This window comes from Echiichthys vipera (assembly GCF_963691815.1).
Source record: "Echiichthys vipera genome assembly, chromosome: 4".
In the NCBI taxonomy this organism is placed as follows: Eukaryota; Metazoa; Chordata; class Actinopteri; order Perciformes; family Trachinidae; genus Echiichthys; species Echiichthys vipera.
In genome coordinates this window covers 28,169,941-28,188,506 of record NC_139829.1, presented here as the reverse complement: position 1 = coordinate 28,188,506, position 18,566 = coordinate 28,169,941, and the positions used below count along the sequence as shown (strand labels likewise).

The 18,566-nt window shown below is 41.5% G+C and overlaps 1 protein-coding gene across 1 annotated transcript in view; it reads right to left on the bottom strand.

The window, feature by feature from the left end:
• LOC310946358 (leucine-rich repeat transmembrane neuronal protein 4-like) overlaps positions 1–17,366 on the bottom strand; it is a gene marked incomplete at both ends in the record, with an annotated part of 48,900 nt that extends 31,534 nt beyond the window's left edge. Inside the window, 3 exon segments of the mRNA XM_083912800.1 lie at positions 15,115–16,655; positions 17,108–17,146; positions 17,357–17,366. Of these exon segments, the coding sequence (XP_083768926.1) occupies positions 15,115–16,655; positions 17,108–17,146; positions 17,357–17,366 (1,590 nt within the window).
• Between the last annotated feature and the right edge of the window lie 1,200 nt (positions 17,367–18,566).

The window sequence follows — 18,566 nt, the reverse complement described above, 5'->3', positions numbered from 1 at the left end:
GGCTTCCAGCTGCGCCATCTTTAGAGAACAATGACTGATGACCCCACCAGGCAGGTAGCCCAGTAAAATACTTTAGTGCCGTCTATACAGACACCATTATAATATGGTGTATTGGCTGCATCGGCTGCCAGAGAAGTTCAGGATTGATTTGAAGATTCTTTTAATCACCTTCAGGACACTACATGGCCAACTCCTACTGTATATAGTATATCCGAGCTGCTGCACCCTCAGTGGCCACTCAAAATCAAAACCCGTTGGCTACACCGTGTACCAATAAAACCAAAGGTGACGGCTCTTTTCCTGTCTTAGCACTCTCAGACTCTAGAATGATCTCCCCCCTCCCATTAGATCAACTGAGTCTGTTAAATGCTTCAAAATACATTTAAACCCCCACTTCTTTAAGTTGGCTTGTCTCTTATTTCAAGGGTATTTTCATTTGACTGGTTACTGGTTGCTGTATGCTGCCTGTGTGTGCAATGCATTTGTGTGTATTTTTGCTTATTTCATCGAATGGTTTCTCTTCTATGCACTTTATGTTTGCTATTTGTGTTTTCTTTGTTTTGTACTCATGAGGATGTAAAGCACTTTGTCACCTGGGATAAAAGAGTGGCTTTATACATACAGTTTAAATGAATTACGTACTGGCTGCTGTAACAGTAACAGTGACAATTTTGGGAGGCCCTGACAATAACATTATGCAAAATGATTGATTTTTGTTGTTTAGATTGGAAAACAAACAAAAACAAACTTTGGAGGCCTACAGTACTGTACCACATTGGCTGCTTATGACAAACATATAGGACAAAAATAAGAAAAAGAGCATTATTCCGGGGTTATTTCTGTGAAGACGCTACATTATGCACGTTTTAATGGATATGATTAACTGCCAGAGTACAGAGAGTAGGACACAAGTTGAGTATTATAACTGTTTTTGACTATCTGATAGATAAAGGAGAATTACTGCACTCACATGCTGATGCACATCTGTAACCATGGTAACCAAATGATTTGCAGAAAGCTTATACAGATTGCTAAAAGGGATACTTTACCTGTTTTTAATTCAGGTCGTTGTCATGGCAATTAATTGAAATGGATAAAGTATCCCTTTAGGCTTGCTTCCTGAACAGTTCACACCCAGCAGATGGATCTGTTTATTAGTTTAGCTTATGTTTATGATGAAGTCACATATGTTCAATCATAAAATCCTATGGTCGGCCCGTTTGCTTCCAGACCACAGATTAACCAGAGTCGAGTTGGCAGCACAGAGACAGCTTTACCTCAGTCCAAATGATTCGTCTGCAGTATGGCTGCTAGCTTTCACACCGGCCCACATGAACCGCACTAACCAGGAAAACACACTAGAGTTCGACTGAACCGAACCAATCAGGGAATCAACTCTTTAGGTTCACTTCAGGAAACGTGACATTTTCAAAATATATATAAGGGTACGTCCAAGATTTAAAAAAACAGCTTTTTTTTCCTCCGTCGTTCTTTTATAGTTTTCTGTCCACATTGCCTCGACTCAAGAAATATCTGCGTCCACACGAAACCAGTGAAACCGACTCAAAACGCTGTAATACACATGCCGGGCCTGGATGTGGTGCTGTACTGTAACTGCCACAGAAATACACCAAAAACGGAGAAGAAGAAAGGGAGAGCTGCTGTGACTAATCCGTGTTTAATCATAATACAAACACCAGCGGTGAGTTTGTCCCCAAATCTGGTGACTTCCCAAATCATCCATCATAGGGAGAGATCTGTCGACTGTTTCTTGTCTTATTGGAGACTTTTATGGTGTTTTGGACTCTGATGCACAACTCTTTCTGTAGTAAGTGTCCTCACTGAGCAGCGGGGGCTGCTGTGAGCCCCCTTCCCGTCCCAAAGCACTCACAGGCGGTCACTTCTCACCAGATTTTGCAACTTTTCACACCTTCTTGGCAACTTTATTCATGAAAAGCTACTAGTGACCAATTAGCGACTTATTCAGACCATCAGGGAAAAGGGAGATACGGTCGGCCTAATTTATTCCCATGCAGCCGCTCAGAGTACAGGCCCCTGTCTCTCTCCTCTAACGCAGCAGCACTGTTGTTGTTATGTGTCGCAGCGGGGGTCCAAGGTGGGGTGATGACAGCATCGTTTAACAAAGTATGCTGTTTTACTGTCCAGCCGACAACACTACAGGAGGCGTTTTCAAATCTTCCCACTCTTGGATCCGGTTTCAAAAGATACCGTTTATAGGCTCCGTTAACGCCAGCTGCGTGTGGATGGTCTGCCAAAATGATGCTAAAGTTGTGCTGTTACAGGAAAATGCGTCTTCCTGTTGACGGGCCCTGAGTGTATATAAGCGATAGCATCTTTTCAGCATCTCTGTCTGAAGTTGAAACTAATAAGGCTCAGTCCATTAAAGGAGAGGACATCATGGATGGCATGCAAACAAGATAATTCCACCTCATAACCAGGATCCGTTTAGAGTGGCTCTCAATATAATTCTCAATTCTTCATCTACCGACATTAATTCCAAAATAGATAATTTATCTCAATATGCCATTCTCAAGTTAATTTGATTGCAGCGTATAAAAGGCAGGAGAAAAACTCAGCTCATTTTCAAGGCAATTGGCTAATTCTGCTGCTCTCCTGTGTGTTCATTTCATGAGTTCCTTGTTATGAATTTCTTCTCCCTGACCAAAACAAATTCAAGTGTATTCACATTTGAAATTCTGCTGGCAGCATCTTTCTGTTTTCTTGTTTCTGTCTGTCTGTCATCACACTGCAGGTTACCTAGTTTGTTGGCCTGTTTATTTTTTTCACTGACTGAGGAAACATGGCTGGAAGAGCATGTTGGTGCAAAAAAAAAAACATGGTACTAGAGCACGGAGTCTGGCACCTGGGGAGTGGAGAAGTGAAGGGAAAGAAATCAACTGAGGTCTGTTTAAATTCTGCTCAGTCAGAGCACATCTAATCCTGACAGGATGATCTGCCCCACATACTTTTGTGTAGACGGTGCTGTTTTGTCTTTCCCGTGAAAGACCATATTTACTATCATTTTGCCTCGCTTCTAATTGCTGAAACAGCCCACTAATCAGAGCACATTATATGCCTTTCAGACAGGGCAAGTGAAAATGTTTCGGGGAACAAAGGGCTGACCCATTTGTTTGATTTGTAATGGACACATTGGCACGCAGGAGGAAAGACGGAGAGATAAATCCCTCCACCTCCTCCACCTGTAGACAATACATGTCACAAAAAATTATACGCCACCAATTATAAAGCGGGCAGCTCAAATCAAGCCTCTGATTGGCTCATACCGTGATAGAATAGCCACACACAATGGCTCTGACGTTTAATTCTTTTGCAGCTAAGAAAAGAATGAGTCAAAGTGATAACAAAGCTATCTCGCTAAAAGCCTAATCCAAAATGGAAATATTTGAGAGTATCTTTGACTGTGGATTGAGCTGTGCCCATCTCCTAGAAATATCAATATCAGTTTAAGTGAATCCGTCATAAATACTCGGACACCATTGATAGGATTTGCTGGTCTACCACTGCCTTAGTTAGTTTTTATTTGTTATTGTGTAACTTTGGTCAATCCGTATTAAGTATGGATGTATTTTAAATTTGATATTTAAATGTATCATCAGAATCAGAATCAGAATACGATACAGAATACAGGCAATTTTCATTACAAGGAATTTGACTTGATTTGACAGTGCCTACATAAATATAAACATGAACACAAGCAGACTAAACATATAGCATTGAATTATATACATGAAATATAAGTGAGTGTATTTGCATGACCAGTGCAGGTGGTAGTGTGCAAGTTAAAGTGTCCTCATGTCATTTGTACAATAATTGGTATTTAAGACTAAATAAATACTTACAAATACTTACAAAATTACATTCCCATTAGCTGCAGCTGTACTTTTCCTTTAGGGTAAATTAGCTACGGTTAGCCTGCTAATGGGACAGCTGTGAAAAAACTGTTCAATCCGTATATATTACAACTGCTAAACATCAGCATGTTGTCATTGGTCAAGTTTCCATCCAAATGCATCAGGAATTTAACTGAAATTCATCCAAAGGAAATGAAAGTATCCTCATAAAATGGTTCACATGATTTAGGAAAAGTTCTGCACAATTTCTAGTGCGTTATCCTACAAATGTCGTGTAAGTACGAGCGACCAGCCCCCGCGGTGCAGAACCTGTTTAGGCAATAAAACTACTTGGTAGAGTTTAGGAAATTATTGTGGTTTGTTACGTAACTCATGTGTAACATTTGGCTCAAAGCATTGTTGTGCGCAAATGTAGGCTGGCACGGCTGTAGACTCCTGGTCTTATTGAACTGTTTCTTTAACTGTTTTAATTTGGTTAATGTCAGTTTTTGTGTCAGCAGTTCCTGCACGATCCATTTAAAAGTAAGATCACTGCCAAATAGTAGGTAACTGAAATGTGCCATTTATGCCTAATTTTGATGAAATCTCCCGTGCAGCTGCCTAACTGCAGCGGCATTAACTGACAGGCATTTCACAATAAGGAGAAGAACTCGACAGAGATGCCACAACTTTCTCAGTTTGTGATTCACAATTTGGTCCCATTAGACAGACCGAGATGTAGCTACATGATGAGGGGGTTTTAGTTTCTGGGGAAATCACGAGTTATTCTTGAGGTAGACTTCACCATTACATCAACACCTTTCCCAGCGGAAAAAGACTAAACAATCTGTCCTGTCTTTATGCTGAGGAGGGTGGATATACAAATTGCAGTCCACAGACTTACTGGGACGTGTTGTTATGGGCAAAGTCAACACTTCATTCTCTTTTAAGTATCGCTTTAAATCTTTTGCAGTGAATGAAAGCGACACAGTCGACAGGACTACGGCATCTCATTGAAATTAACCTAATAATCCCAATTAAATGAATCATATTAAAAATTAAGGGCTAAATAGGCAGCAACTGCTTCAAGCTGAGTCGAAAAATGAACGTGGATGCTGTGACCATAAAACAGAATAAAATGCTGTCTAATATTTTCACGTTATATTATTCATAGTGTCTGCATTGCCTGACTTTTCATAGGTGCTAGATAAGCTGTCAAATCCCATTACGGTAAAAGTATCGCTGATTCGGTGAGCAGAAGCTTAAACTGAAGGACTCCAGGGCATGTGATTACTGATTGATATAGATATGCCATAATAATAGGACACTCAATATGGGATTCAGATTTTTGAGAAGTTATTAGAAAATTACAGATTTCTGGAAACACATAAATCAAGGGAAACACTGGTTCGGACTCCATGAGAATTGAAATAGTTGTTTTGTTCCTCGGCTCTAACTCAGACGGAAGTACTTAATGGAAAAATCCTCCCTCGGATACACTTACACTGTTATGCATTATCAATCTGTGGTGCTCAGTGCATGCCAGAAGTGATTTAGCACTGGAGGTGACATAAATTATTTTTTTGTTCCCAACTTCCCTCAACTCACACCTGCACAGCACATCTGCTTTAACTTCAGTAAGTAATTTACTGCATTTTCCAAATGCCTTCCGACAAGTGCCAGGGAAGCTAGGGTGAGCTTGTTGCATTGGCCTGTATGTAAGTGCTGGCAGACAGAGTACAGCAAACCGAGTATGAGAGTCAAAAGAGTCACACACCTCACTCAAACCACTGCATATCACCCGGCTGCATTACATTGTGGTCTGTTGAGGCTGCTGTCAGTGGAGAAATTGGTTTCTGTGCCTGTTCTATAATACATTTCTATTTTATGAAGTGTTGAATTCCACTGTGAAATGTGAGCCAAGCTTGTTTTGACACCAGAACTAGATGTTCACCCCTGTAGTTATAGCCAAGTGGATGAGGCATTACATGATCAAACGACAACCTCATTCCAGAAAAGCAAGGTACATCCCCAAATAGTAGAACATTTAAATTAAAAATCAGCCCTGGAATTTTGACACCCAGACCAGCCCTCCACCAGCAGCCCCCTTCAATACATGTCCTACATACCAGTCCCAATACCACTTAGCTGAGTGGTAAGTAAGACACAGGCACTCCCCAACTGGGAGCGTTTTTAGAGGTGGTTTTGACGGCCCTCACTTGCTCGTCTCACGGAACAGATAGGTTTCCCTATTAATCAATGCATCAATCCACACTGATTTTGAGAGACGCGTGTCTCACGGCTCCCCAGGAGCTGCTGCTGACAGACGAGCAGAGATGGTTGGGGAACGTAGTTGGTGCGGCTTGAATGATAGAATACTAGTGTGCTGCTCACGTCTCATACCAGTGCGGATTCACAGTAATAAAAGTGTGGTGGGCCATGGTAGGATGTGATGAGCCAGTGTTCAGATGAGAGACAAACCGTCATGCAATCTCTCTCAGGTCAAAAAAAAAAAAAAATACGAAAACAAGCTTTTGATCGGCCCACAGATAGACAGGCCCTGTGGGAAATCTCTACTCTACTCCCGATGGCCAATCCATGGGTGTCTCCCAGGAAATACAACTTGTTACAACAGTTGTTTCATTGTTATTATGATGCCCAGGACGACATACAGTATGTTTACATTCGAATGTAGGACTGCTGTCCATTGGGAGTAAAGATGGAAATACTGTGATGTTATAGCGCCACATACTCAGGCAGGAAGTTGAAGAGGTTAGCTGGGTCTATTCTGTCTTTAGGTCTGACTTAACGCTATTTCGAATCAAACAAAACAAACAAATCAGATTACTATTTATTTTCTAACACATTCATTGATAGCTAGAACTCCTCTCTGTGTGTCTGTCTTACATAATGACTAGTCAAATACTATTACGAGAAACCTGGCAACTAGTAAAAATCAGTGTCAAAATCAGTCAGTCCATGCAGATCTTAAGAGCTTGCACTCGACACTGCACCTCCTTGGTTTCCCACCGATTCGACTGCCAAGTGTGAAGTTGATCAGAGCGGTCGTCGATAAAGTCAAAGGACAGACACAGAGAGACTCCTTTCGGCCTCAGCTGTACTTAGTGTTGACTGCTAATTGGCTTATATTAGCATGCTAACATGCTAAACTCAGATCATAGTAAACATTAAACCTGCTTAATATCAGCATGTTAGAAGTGTCAATGTGAGCATGCTAGTTCACAGTTCTAGCTGTAGACTTATGTTGTTGTCGCTCAACCCTTGTTTTCATCATGTTCATTATATACCATTATATACTACTATATATTGACATCAGCTGCTTTTATTGAGTGGAATGGGATAGTTTTTACTACCAGAGAGAGTTTCCATCAAAACATATTTATAATTAACACAAAATTGGTTTTAGCTGATTCACCATTGCCTGAACAAAATGGCCTTGAACAAAAAAAGAGACGAGAAGTTTAATATCACATTAAATATTCATCATGGTTTATGTGTAGCTGCAGGAGGGGAGGGCCTCTGGAGATTGTGTGATGGAAAAGGGATAATTTAGTTGGATTTATCTCTGTGGTCTTTCTTTTTTACTCAAATTAGTTTGGATAAAAATGACCATATTATGATTTCCAGTTCTTTGTTACAGCATATTGTACAGATTTAGCACATGTATGGATTTGTTTATAAAATATAAAGTTAATTTGATCTTGGGCTTAAATGAAGGACCAGGTTATTGCGCATTATGAAGTGCATATCAGAGTTAATGATGTTGTCAGTCAATGCTGACCTCAATTTAAAATGGAGGTTTGGAGGTTAACAAAGTGATGACTTTCATTTCTTTTTCCTCAGCAGCAATGTTTTGTCTGTGATCTACCTGCGTCTATCACTCGGCTGGCTTTAGGCGTCTGTGAGAGTCTGTAATGATCAGTCAGAGACGTAAACAGCAGTTCATCGTATATGTTCTATAAATAAGTACATCTAACCCAGAGTGAAATTCAATATTGTCTGTGTTGAAGCGTGGAGGAACATCATATTTTCCGCCTGTGCCAGATTAAGCTATTAGCCGGTTGGGGCATGTTATATTAGTACATCATAATGAGAATAATAACATTGTGCAAACATCAATTTGATGAAAGAAGAGATGCTAAAATTAATTATTATGAAACAACAGAGTTGCCACATTCATTTAAACGAACCATTGTTGGATTACAAGCTGTTATAAAATATATTCCACCTCCTCACCAGAACAGACATCCCACCACCAAAAGTCAGAGTCATACATATTGCAGAGTAGGTATATTTGGGGGAGATCTCACCCCACGCACAGCGCAGCCTGAGAGGTGCTTAACACCAAAGATAGGTCTGAGGTCTGATTATGTGCATTTGTGCTAATGAATCCCACTGCAGCGTTTTAACTCAGCATGAAATCACAGCACTGACTGGAACAGAGAGAGATACTGGGTAAAATATGTGTGTTTTAGATAGATTTTGTACTTCAAGTCTGTCTTTGGCACATCCAAGTACTACTATATGGTTAATGTCTCTATTGAATAAGTAAATGCTGAATGAGTTAACCTTACAGCTGTTAGCAAAGAATGGGTTGTATGATGAGTGGAGTAGTTTGACATCTTTGAAAATAGGCTTTTGTACTCTCTTGTCGAGAGTTAGATGTGCGGATTGATGTCACTTTCACGTCTATATATGAAGCTACTGCCGGTCAGCTTAGCTTAGCATAAAGACTGAAAACCGGAGATAATGCCTCCTTCCTGGAATCTTGTCATGACCATCAAAGTTGCCAGGCAACCTAAGCCCGACCGATAAATAGTCTGACACCTAACACCCTGTAATAACACGGGCACATTGCTTTTACACTCTGGGTTTTGCACGGATTAAAATAGAGAGATAACGTGTTAGTGAGCTCTTTCCAGTCTTTGTGCTAAGTTAAGCTAAACTAAATACGTAGCTAGAAAGTCCAACCCAGTCACCACAATAAAATGCTGCCATTGTCTGCTTCTGCAGATAGGTTGAATCTCAACATTTGTGAAAAGCTGCTCTTGTTCCCATTCCCTTCTCATTCACATAATGACACTTTGGTAGGACCCCTTGGCATCACTTTTTGATGCACAGGGTAGTAACTGACCTCCGGAGCACTTGCTCTGAGCGTTTTATATTGACGCAGATGATTTTTCATTGGGGTCAGTTATAAGCCTGGAGCGTCTCCTACAGATCGTTTCAGTGCATCTGTGGTTTGCAGAAACATACAAGGCGCACATTTGTTTCTGTTGGCAAAATGTCTAACTATTCCTTTAAAACAGCTCAAATATAAATTAGCAGTGAGCCTGTTGCTGTCCTGAAGATGTAGCTTGTCTGCAGAAAGAATATCAATGTGAAACTCTGGGCTCTCCTTAGGAGTCACCAAAGATCACAAGGTTTGCAAGGTTTTGTCTGAGGTTGTTAAAATTAGATTTGCTTATATTAACTAAATCTAATAATACTTACTGTATAATTTATACAAAAGTCTGTATATAAAATTAGCTTTAAAAATAGTTATTTTTGAAACACTTCTTGTGTTGTCACTCAAAAATAGTAGAGAACTTATTGGGGCCACACATCTGTGACATCTCTACCTCTGTGAGCAAAGCTCTTAATCAGTTTCATCAGGTCAACCTGTTCGTCCTTGTGATTCCTGCAGTCAAAGCATCACTATTTCATGAATGACACATGTCAGAGAAATGTAAAAGTGCAGCTGGCTCATCTGTTAAACGATAGTTAAGGTACATCTGGAGAGCTACCTTAACTTTGGTTTGACTGAAGGATAGGAGGTCTCAGTCCGTATGTGTCATTCATGGTGAAAAGATAGCTGATTGATGAAAATGGAGACTGCACCTTGAGCCAATGTGATCATGCACAAAAATCTATTACAGTGATCACCACTTACAAAATAACAACTTATATGACACTAAAAAAGGTTTTTTATAAGAGCCATTACAGCCAATTCACTTAAAAGCCTGTTTATCCCCGCATTTTGCTGCAGTTGTGTTTGAATTGAGTTGACCAAAGCCCATTTTTCACAAAATCATCAGGTATGATAAAAGCTAAGTAGTCTACTTCTGTGACCCATGGACTATTGCCATCCAGTGCTGCAGTTATAGTAATTTTCGATTACAACAAACAAGAAGACGACAGAGAAAAATTAGAACTAATGGCGAAAGATGTTGCTTTTAATGGAAAAACTTCAAACACAAATGAAGAGTCATTTGTTATACAGTATGAGTGTGTCCTATTATCGCAGTATGTGTTGCATAACACCGCTGTGTGCTTCCCACACCCTACGTACAAACTGCTGTGTCAAGAAATGACGCATCCTTTTTTAGAGGCTACTCCACTCATGTGGCTAACCTTTATTTGGTAGGTGAGCAACAAATATTGAAAGCTGTCAAACTCCCCTCATATGATGGAAGCCTGCCTTCTGTGCATTTACGCACAGATGAAGTGCAAGCTGCCATCTTGGCGAGCCCAGGCGATATATTTTGATTGCTCATCATCTTTGTTTCTCATTCGTGACATTTTAAAGACGGGGCTCACATTCTAGAGTCTCAAAATTAAACAAATGTTTGTTGACTAAAATGTACCCACAGCTGCAGGATTTGTAATAGACAAACATTGGTGAGATCCATAGGAGCCTTTAGTTTGGACTATAACCAGGAAGAGGACGTGGAGTGCCAATGCAACAACTTAATGCATGATTGAGGCTCCTGCTGGCCCCAGTTGTTTCTTTAAATACCAGTTTGCTTATCAGAGTTATAACATTACAATGCCCTGATCCCTGTTATCTTGAAAAATTAGCTGAAAATTGTAATTATTTTTAGTTTAGTCATCAGACAGCATTTACATCAGTCAGTTAGATGCACCAAGCCACCTTCCCTTCTCCTCACTTCATCTGCTCTCTAACAGCCCACTTTAATTATCTGTGAGCAGGATATCCTCACCTTATTAATTGCTTGCAAATTCTGCCCAAGTACAAGAATCGCCTTTGGCTGAAATGAGAATATTTTCTGAACTAACCACTTGCATGGGATGATCCGTGGGTGGACATCAACCGCTGCAGCTGCCCTGTGAGCACAGAAGTGGATGGCATACAAGGGAAAGAGTTTTTTTTTTTTTTTTTTAAATAATGTGCCACAGGAAGACCGTGGAACCGCACAGTTCAAAGTGTTCATTGAAATTCACACTCAGAGTTCAGTTTGCAGTGTCAAAGCCAACCTGCTGAGCTGTGCTGGAGGAAATCTATAGGAAACAAATTTGCTCCCAAATCTGTTGGTCTGGGCATGTGCCAAAGATAACAGGCTTCAATTACAAAGCTCTTTCTCCTAATTGAAAATGCAGCTAATAGCTTAAGTGCTTGCTATCTGGAATACCTAAAATAATGTGTCGGCGACTCACTTTGGGCATTTACAATATGCTCCGCACTGGGGGTTTTGAACCCTGAAGCAGCTTTTTAAAGATACATCTCTATCACTTTCATCTCTTGTGACACTCTACTGTGTGTCACACAATAAAATTGAAAAGCCTTCTCGTATAGTTGGAGAGATCTTTTTCTGCATTTCCTTCATTGTGATGCTAATAGCCTTAGACACTATCACAGCACATCAGGCTCCTTGTACTGCGACCTTTAATGAATTCCGATGCAAGTTAAGCGGTCAATAAACGTGCTACTGTATTAGATCAAATAACGCGACCGTCTGAAAGTGTAAACACACCATTTCAATGCCCTCATTATAGCCTGGACCCACTTTGACCCCCCTAAGTAGACTATCTTTGAGAGGTTGCAGTGGGCTCCATTTAAAAGTTATAGTGATGATATTGGTGTCAAATTAAACTTAACGACTTAAAGCTAAAGTCTGTAACTTTCTATAAAAAAATGCATAGATGCTGAAACAATACACTTTATCCTGACAGCACAAGACAGACGATCAGTGAAAAAGTCTTGTGTCTCTCCTGTCTGCTCCCAGAGCCCTCTATGTGTGCTGCTAATGACTAATGACATCTGCTCGTTTCCACCGTGTCCTATGAAAAACAACCGCTCAGAGCCGAGGAGGCCGTGCCAATGTCTGCTCTGAACTCCAATCAAACTGAAACTAGGCAGCGCTGAGGAAATACGAATAAAGATTCCGTAACTGCTTTGCATTTTTTTCAGAAAATTTTTTAGCGTACTGATTAGCTGTGAAATGAGAAAGTTTGTGACCAAGTCGAGCCAAAACCAAGCCACGCCCACCAGCTGACCAGTCCGACACACGTTCTCATTTTACAGCTAAACAGTACACTAAAATATCTTTTCATCATCATTTATAATAGATATAATATTGGCTTAACTGTGGTCCTGAGCGCTCTTGAATTTGTATCTTACCTAAGAGCAAACGGGATGTAAGTAAGTATTGATGACAGTTTGCATGCATACTTTACAATCAAATCTGTGCGTACGAACGTTTCACGCATGAGGCCCAGTGATTCATATTTGGTCAGCACTGCAGTTTCACAGTTTGATTGGAGTTCAGAGCAGTCATTGACACTGCGTCCGAAACTCCTCTGCTCTGATTGGTTGTAGTTCAAGCGCGGTGGAATCTAGCAGGTGCCATTTCAGAGCAAACATGGTGCAGAAGGTGGAGGTAGAGCTACGTGGCTTTTTCAAGGAGCATCTGTGTCATTGCGTTGTCAGGATTAGTGGTGGGAATCTTTCGGTGCCTCAAAATTCGATTTCATTCCGATTCTTGGTGTCACAATTCGATTCAGTGAATTTTCGATTCAAAATCAATTTTTTAATTAGTACATACCTCAGGATCTTCTCCGATCCTAATTATGGCATGAAAACATGAGCTTATACTTTCTTTTTTGAAAAAGGTATCAACTGATTGCTATAATGTAAACACAGAAGGGCAAATCTATGACCAAATGTAATTTAGTCATGTATACATCTCAATTCTCAGTGACTTCGAAAATAAAAGTGCTATTAACATGGATAAAATTCTAGACAAAGGCTAGTAGCTGCCTTAATCCTGGCCATTTCCAAAATAAAATCAATATGAATCGATTATGAATCTTAGAAGATAGGATAGGAGAGGATTTTTTTGCCCACCCCTAGTCAGGATATAGAGACAGTTTTAGCATATATGAAAAAAACAACTGGATATTTTAAGGAAAATTATGGACTTCATCTTTAATGCGATTGGTACCAACCATATCATGCTAACGTAAGGCTAACGTGAGGCTAAATTTTGGCGAGGGAAAACGAGCATTTACATTTTCAAAGGGGTCCCTTGACCTCTGACCTCAAGATATCCGATGGAAACGGCTTCTATGGGTACCCAGGAGCCTCCCCTTAAAAATGTGCCAACTATATGATAATCCCATACAGTTTGGGTCTAAAAACATGTAGTTAGTACACACACACTGAACCACCACTGCACCATTCTAACTTAAAACCTAGTAGTGGTTTGGAAAGTGTCCTGCTGTTTGTGTTCTTACTTTGCATCACAGTGTTTGGCACAAAATGCAACACACACACGCACGCACACGCACGCACACACACACACACACACACACAGACACACGCGCACACACACACACACACACACACACACACGCATAAAAAAATCCCATTACATTTTTAACAACTAAGGCTGCTCCCTTGAGCTGTAGAGGGCAAGGAATAACAAAGCTGAGGGAAGTCTCGGCTCCTTACCTCTGATGGGCTATTAGTTATTCTAGCTAGCAGAAGCCCCATTAGGTCTGCCATTTAAAGCTCCCATGCCACATTCTCACATGAAAGCTCCGAGATTGATGAGCCGACCATCTCACCTCAAGCTTCTGTTCTGTTTGAGAAATGTTCTGCCACAGATAATCTGACAAATAGCTGATTTAGCTACCTGTGTACCTTGTAGAATGTGACATTACTGAAAACAATGAAACATATTTCGACTGGCCTCTCCAGTCACTTCAGTGAAAGACACAACAAGAATGTACGTGATGCTGTCCGCTGATTAAAAACATGTTATGAAATGATGTATAGGGTCCACGTGGAATATAGGAAAGGAGCTATGTAGGGGCTTGAGATAAAACTTTGTCTTTGAGCATCTCTGACAGCTACAACGGAGAAGAAAGATGTCCAACAAAAAGGTGCAGCTAAGGCTCCAGTGACACAATGTCTTTCCCAAGACAACATGTCCTGTTAATCACACTTAGTGCCAGATAAAAAAAGATGCTTGACAAAGGAAGACAGATGCATAGCATTAGAGGGGGAGAAGGCTACACGGGCAAAAAAGTGCCTAATCAAGCATGAGCAAATTGATTAGTCTTTGTGTCTCAATCAGTCCGTCATGTGAAGGAGTCTGGCTTTCAATTTAAACTTTTTAGGCGAAAGTTAGTTAAGCAAGTTTCTTTATCTTTCTAAGATGAAACAAAAGCAGCATAATGAAGTTTGTTACCGCAGTAGTACACTAAAGCCAGACAGGAAATCGAGCGCAAATGCATAATTAATTTTTTATTTGGCTGCAGGCCTTTATAGAGTTCTCCAGCCTGCGGTAACTGTTTGAACTTTGTAAATTACACTCCTGACTAAAATCTTAAGTACATGATTGCTAGAGGCAAAGACGGGGAAGGGGGTATATTATCAGCTGGTATGATTGTAAACATTTACATATTTAATACAGCGAAAACACAAATATCAAAACTCACACGACTGGTGTATTTGCTACAACAGCTGCTGTAGCAAATGCACAGGATAGGAGAGGACCACCTGCACAGTGACTTGATCTAATCATGTTTTATCATTCCATTCTGGACAGCAAGCCATTTGTGAATAAGTAATAGGCTGACTGATAATACCTAGATCCATCAATGAGCTCTTTTATGTCAGGAATGAAAGATGAACCTACTTTGTGCATAATGCATCTTACTGTATGCAAGTTCTCCAGGGAAAGGAGCTGCCACTGCACTTTCAGCTAATGGGAATCATATTTTAGCAATAAAATGGTACGATTCAGAACAACAGCTGGGTAATCATATGGAACTGAACAACCCCAGCATATTGTTAAACAAGTCACCGTGCACTGACCTTTGCTTCCTTATCCAAAAACAGACAAGAGCAGAGGACTTTTCTCTGCAGATTCATAGAAAATTTACCTCTCATGCCTCGCAGTGGAAATGGATTTTTGGAGGGCAACAGTCATACCTCGCATTCCCTGGAGCCTGAGATGGTGTATGTGTAAGGTCCTGTCCCATTAACCAGCACATCCATAGTCTCTGAGTGTGAAGGCTTGTAGTCCACATAGTACTCTTGCAGTGGTGAATTCAGGGAGCGCTCCGTCTCCCTTGACTTTTTCTGGCGTTTTTTAACTGTCGAGCGCTGCTGAAGCTGTTTGATGCTGCTGGGATAGCGCTTCCACGAGACGTAGATTACCAGTAGAATTATGGCCACCGATAAGAGGAGGGCCACGCTACCAGCTATGATCTTGTGGAAGGACACATACTCAGTGTCTGGCAAAGGGATGGTGGGGGAGGCCTCGGAAGGAGTAGGGGAGGCTGTCCTGTTCCAGATGAGCTTCTTATCCTCCACAGGCTGTGTGGGGAGAGGCAGCAGCTCAGGTTGAAAAGCAGAAGTGAGGGGCGACGTTGTTGAGGGGATGGGGGCCGGTGTTGCTGTACAGATGTTATAGGTGTCCACCACATCAGTCACTTTCTCTCCTTGTGCTTCCTTGGGGCCGGCACAAATCATAGTGGTCTCCTTGTTACCCTTGAAGGCATTGAGCCAGGTCACCAGGGGACATATATTGGGGTTACAGTACCACAAATTACCAGTCAGACTGATGGTGGTGAGGGAGATCCAAGCCTCCACTGTCTGCTGAGACAGATTGCTGAGCTTGTTGGAGTCCAAGTTAAGAGTCTGGAGATTAGGGAGGCATTGAAATGTACTCGGGTCCAACCCTTGGAGATCATTTCCCGAGAGGTCCAACTTTTGCAAGGAGGTCCACATCCACGGCAGGCCCTGGGTTAGCAGTTTGATACGGTTCCATTGCAAATAGAGTGCCCGCAGGTTAGTCAGGCGGGGGAAATGAGCAAAGTTTATCTTTGAGAACTGGTTGTGCTCCAGATGAAGCTCGATGAGCTTAAGGAGTCCTGCAAAAGCATTACGTGTGAGGCTCCGTAGCCTGTTGTAGCCAATATCAAGAAACTCCAAGTTGCGACAGTCAAGGAAAACTCGCATGGGGACAGTTTTTAAGGAGTTTGACCTCAAGTGTAAACTGAGTAACTTGCGTAGACCCACAAACTGATTAGGCTGGAGAACTTGCAGTTTATTGTAGGAAAGGTCTAGATTACGCAGATTGGGAACGTCATGAAAAGTGTTGTTTTTTAGCTGTGTGATCTTATTTGAGCTGAGAATCAGTTCTTTGAGCCTCCGTATCCCATGGAAAGCCTGACCATCCACCTCGTTGATGTAATTGTGGTCGAGGTAAAGCCAAACTAGTTGACCCAGGCCCGCAAACTGGTGGGTTCTGAGGCTCACCAGGCTGTTGTAACGCAGGGAGAGGCCCTGTGTGCCCACAGACACATTGCTTGGCACGTCACGAAATGCATTGGATTCGCAGTATATTATTTTCCCATCACATCTACAGCTCTGGGGGCAGGGACGCTCACGGATGGCGCTTGGAGCAGCAAGCAGCCAGGCAGGCACAAGCACTGTGAATACTAGCCACCTGAAAAGCACGAGAAGTCCTGCAGACACACAGAAAAGTGATAATGTACCAATCAGGAACAATACACACAAGAATAGAAGAGAATGAAACAGAGTGAAATATTAATTCAGTTGAATCAGAAAAACAAACATTTATCCATACTGTGTTCTGAGGCGTTCATTAACAGAGGGGGTTATTTGCAGCCTACTTCATTTGCATCTAGACACACTTACATTCATTACCACATTCAAAGGCATGTTATTGAGACAGGGGAATGAGATTGATAACCACATGCACCAGGCATAATCCCTCAAATAGTTGCTGAGAAGAAGAAAAACCCTATCAGATGCCCCAGCCTGCAGTCATCATTCATAAACCGCAGGGGACACACACAGCCACCAGCATTAGCTTTAAGTGTAATTAGGAAAACGACTGAAGACTTTGCACAAAAATGCAGACCACCGTAAGTACCTTGCAGAACAGTGTACATACCCATATTTGTGCGGTGTCGGCTCCTCCTCATGGTTAGGGCTCACTGTTGCATGCGTCCCAGGTCCACATGTTAAACGCACTCGGTGTTTTGTCCAAATAGTTGGACACGTACCCAGGACGCCCGTCTGCTCGGAAAATATACGCACTTTGTGCCGCGGCCAGATCCGCTTTGCGCACAGCCGCACACCTGTCGGAGATGTGAGTCGCTCCAAAAGGTGCGCATCAACCTCTGTTTTAGTTTCACCTTACCGCACAACATCAGCGTGATAGTGCATACTGCATACCGCCACCTTACAGAGCCCTTGGACGGACGCGCTCAAGCTGTAGCCTCAGGAGAATGACACTGTTGAGCGCGAGCTTTGGGGGGCGAGAAGATGCATCTTAAAGACGCCAATGGTTAAATCTAGGTTAAGTGGCAGAAAAGACACCGGAAACCGACCAAGTGAAGAAATTGGAGAGGAATAAACTGAGGTCCAAACCGGACAAGTTGGATGTATCCAGATTCAGATGTGGACAGCGGAGGGAAAGGGCGCAGTCTGCTGTCGATTAGACCCGTTGACCATGGCATCAAGAATAAATCAGTTGTATAGCAACAGGAATGATGTTGGTGGAGGATTACTCTGAGCTCACTGGCGCTGGTTTCAGGACTTGAGATGCCCTCTCCTGGTCACTGAGTGACTCTCCTCAGCCCACACAAAAGTAGACTTCATTGTCCTCATGAGCAGAGCCTGCATACCAATTAAAGCCAAGGAATGGGAAGTCTGTTTGCTCTGCATTTAGATGTTTGTGAAGCTGGAGCCAACTGCCAATCAAACGCCTCTCAACAGCCGATATTTCCGACCATTTTAGATACAGTTCATGCAATGCACAGGGACACACCACGACTACTAAACATCATACAGTATATATACTATAGGTATACATATCTATATATCTATATATACATCTATACAACAACACCACACACACACACACATACACACACACACACACACACATACACAATATTATTTTAGAAGTTTATAGTATCTTTTGTAAAATAGTAATATAAAAGTGTGTGTGTGTGTTATTGTTGTTGTTGTACACACACGCACACACACACACACACACACACACACACACACACACACACACACACACACACACACACACACACACACTATAATTTTAGAAGTTAATTATATGTTTTGTAAAATATTAATATGAAAGTTAATGGAAACTATGTCAAATGCATGCAAATGACTAAAAAAATGCAATCTTCAATCTTCAAAATGTAGTGAAACAAGTTTGGTAGAATAGAAATACTCATGTAAAGTACAAATACCTCAAAAAGGCAGTTTTCCTTCACTGTAATTAAGTCAAATTAGGCATTCCTTTGCTGTTATGGTTCCACCTACCTGACACTGTACCAGCAGTATAGCCTGGGCTATTTACAGTTGCTTTGCTCGTCTGCAAAGTC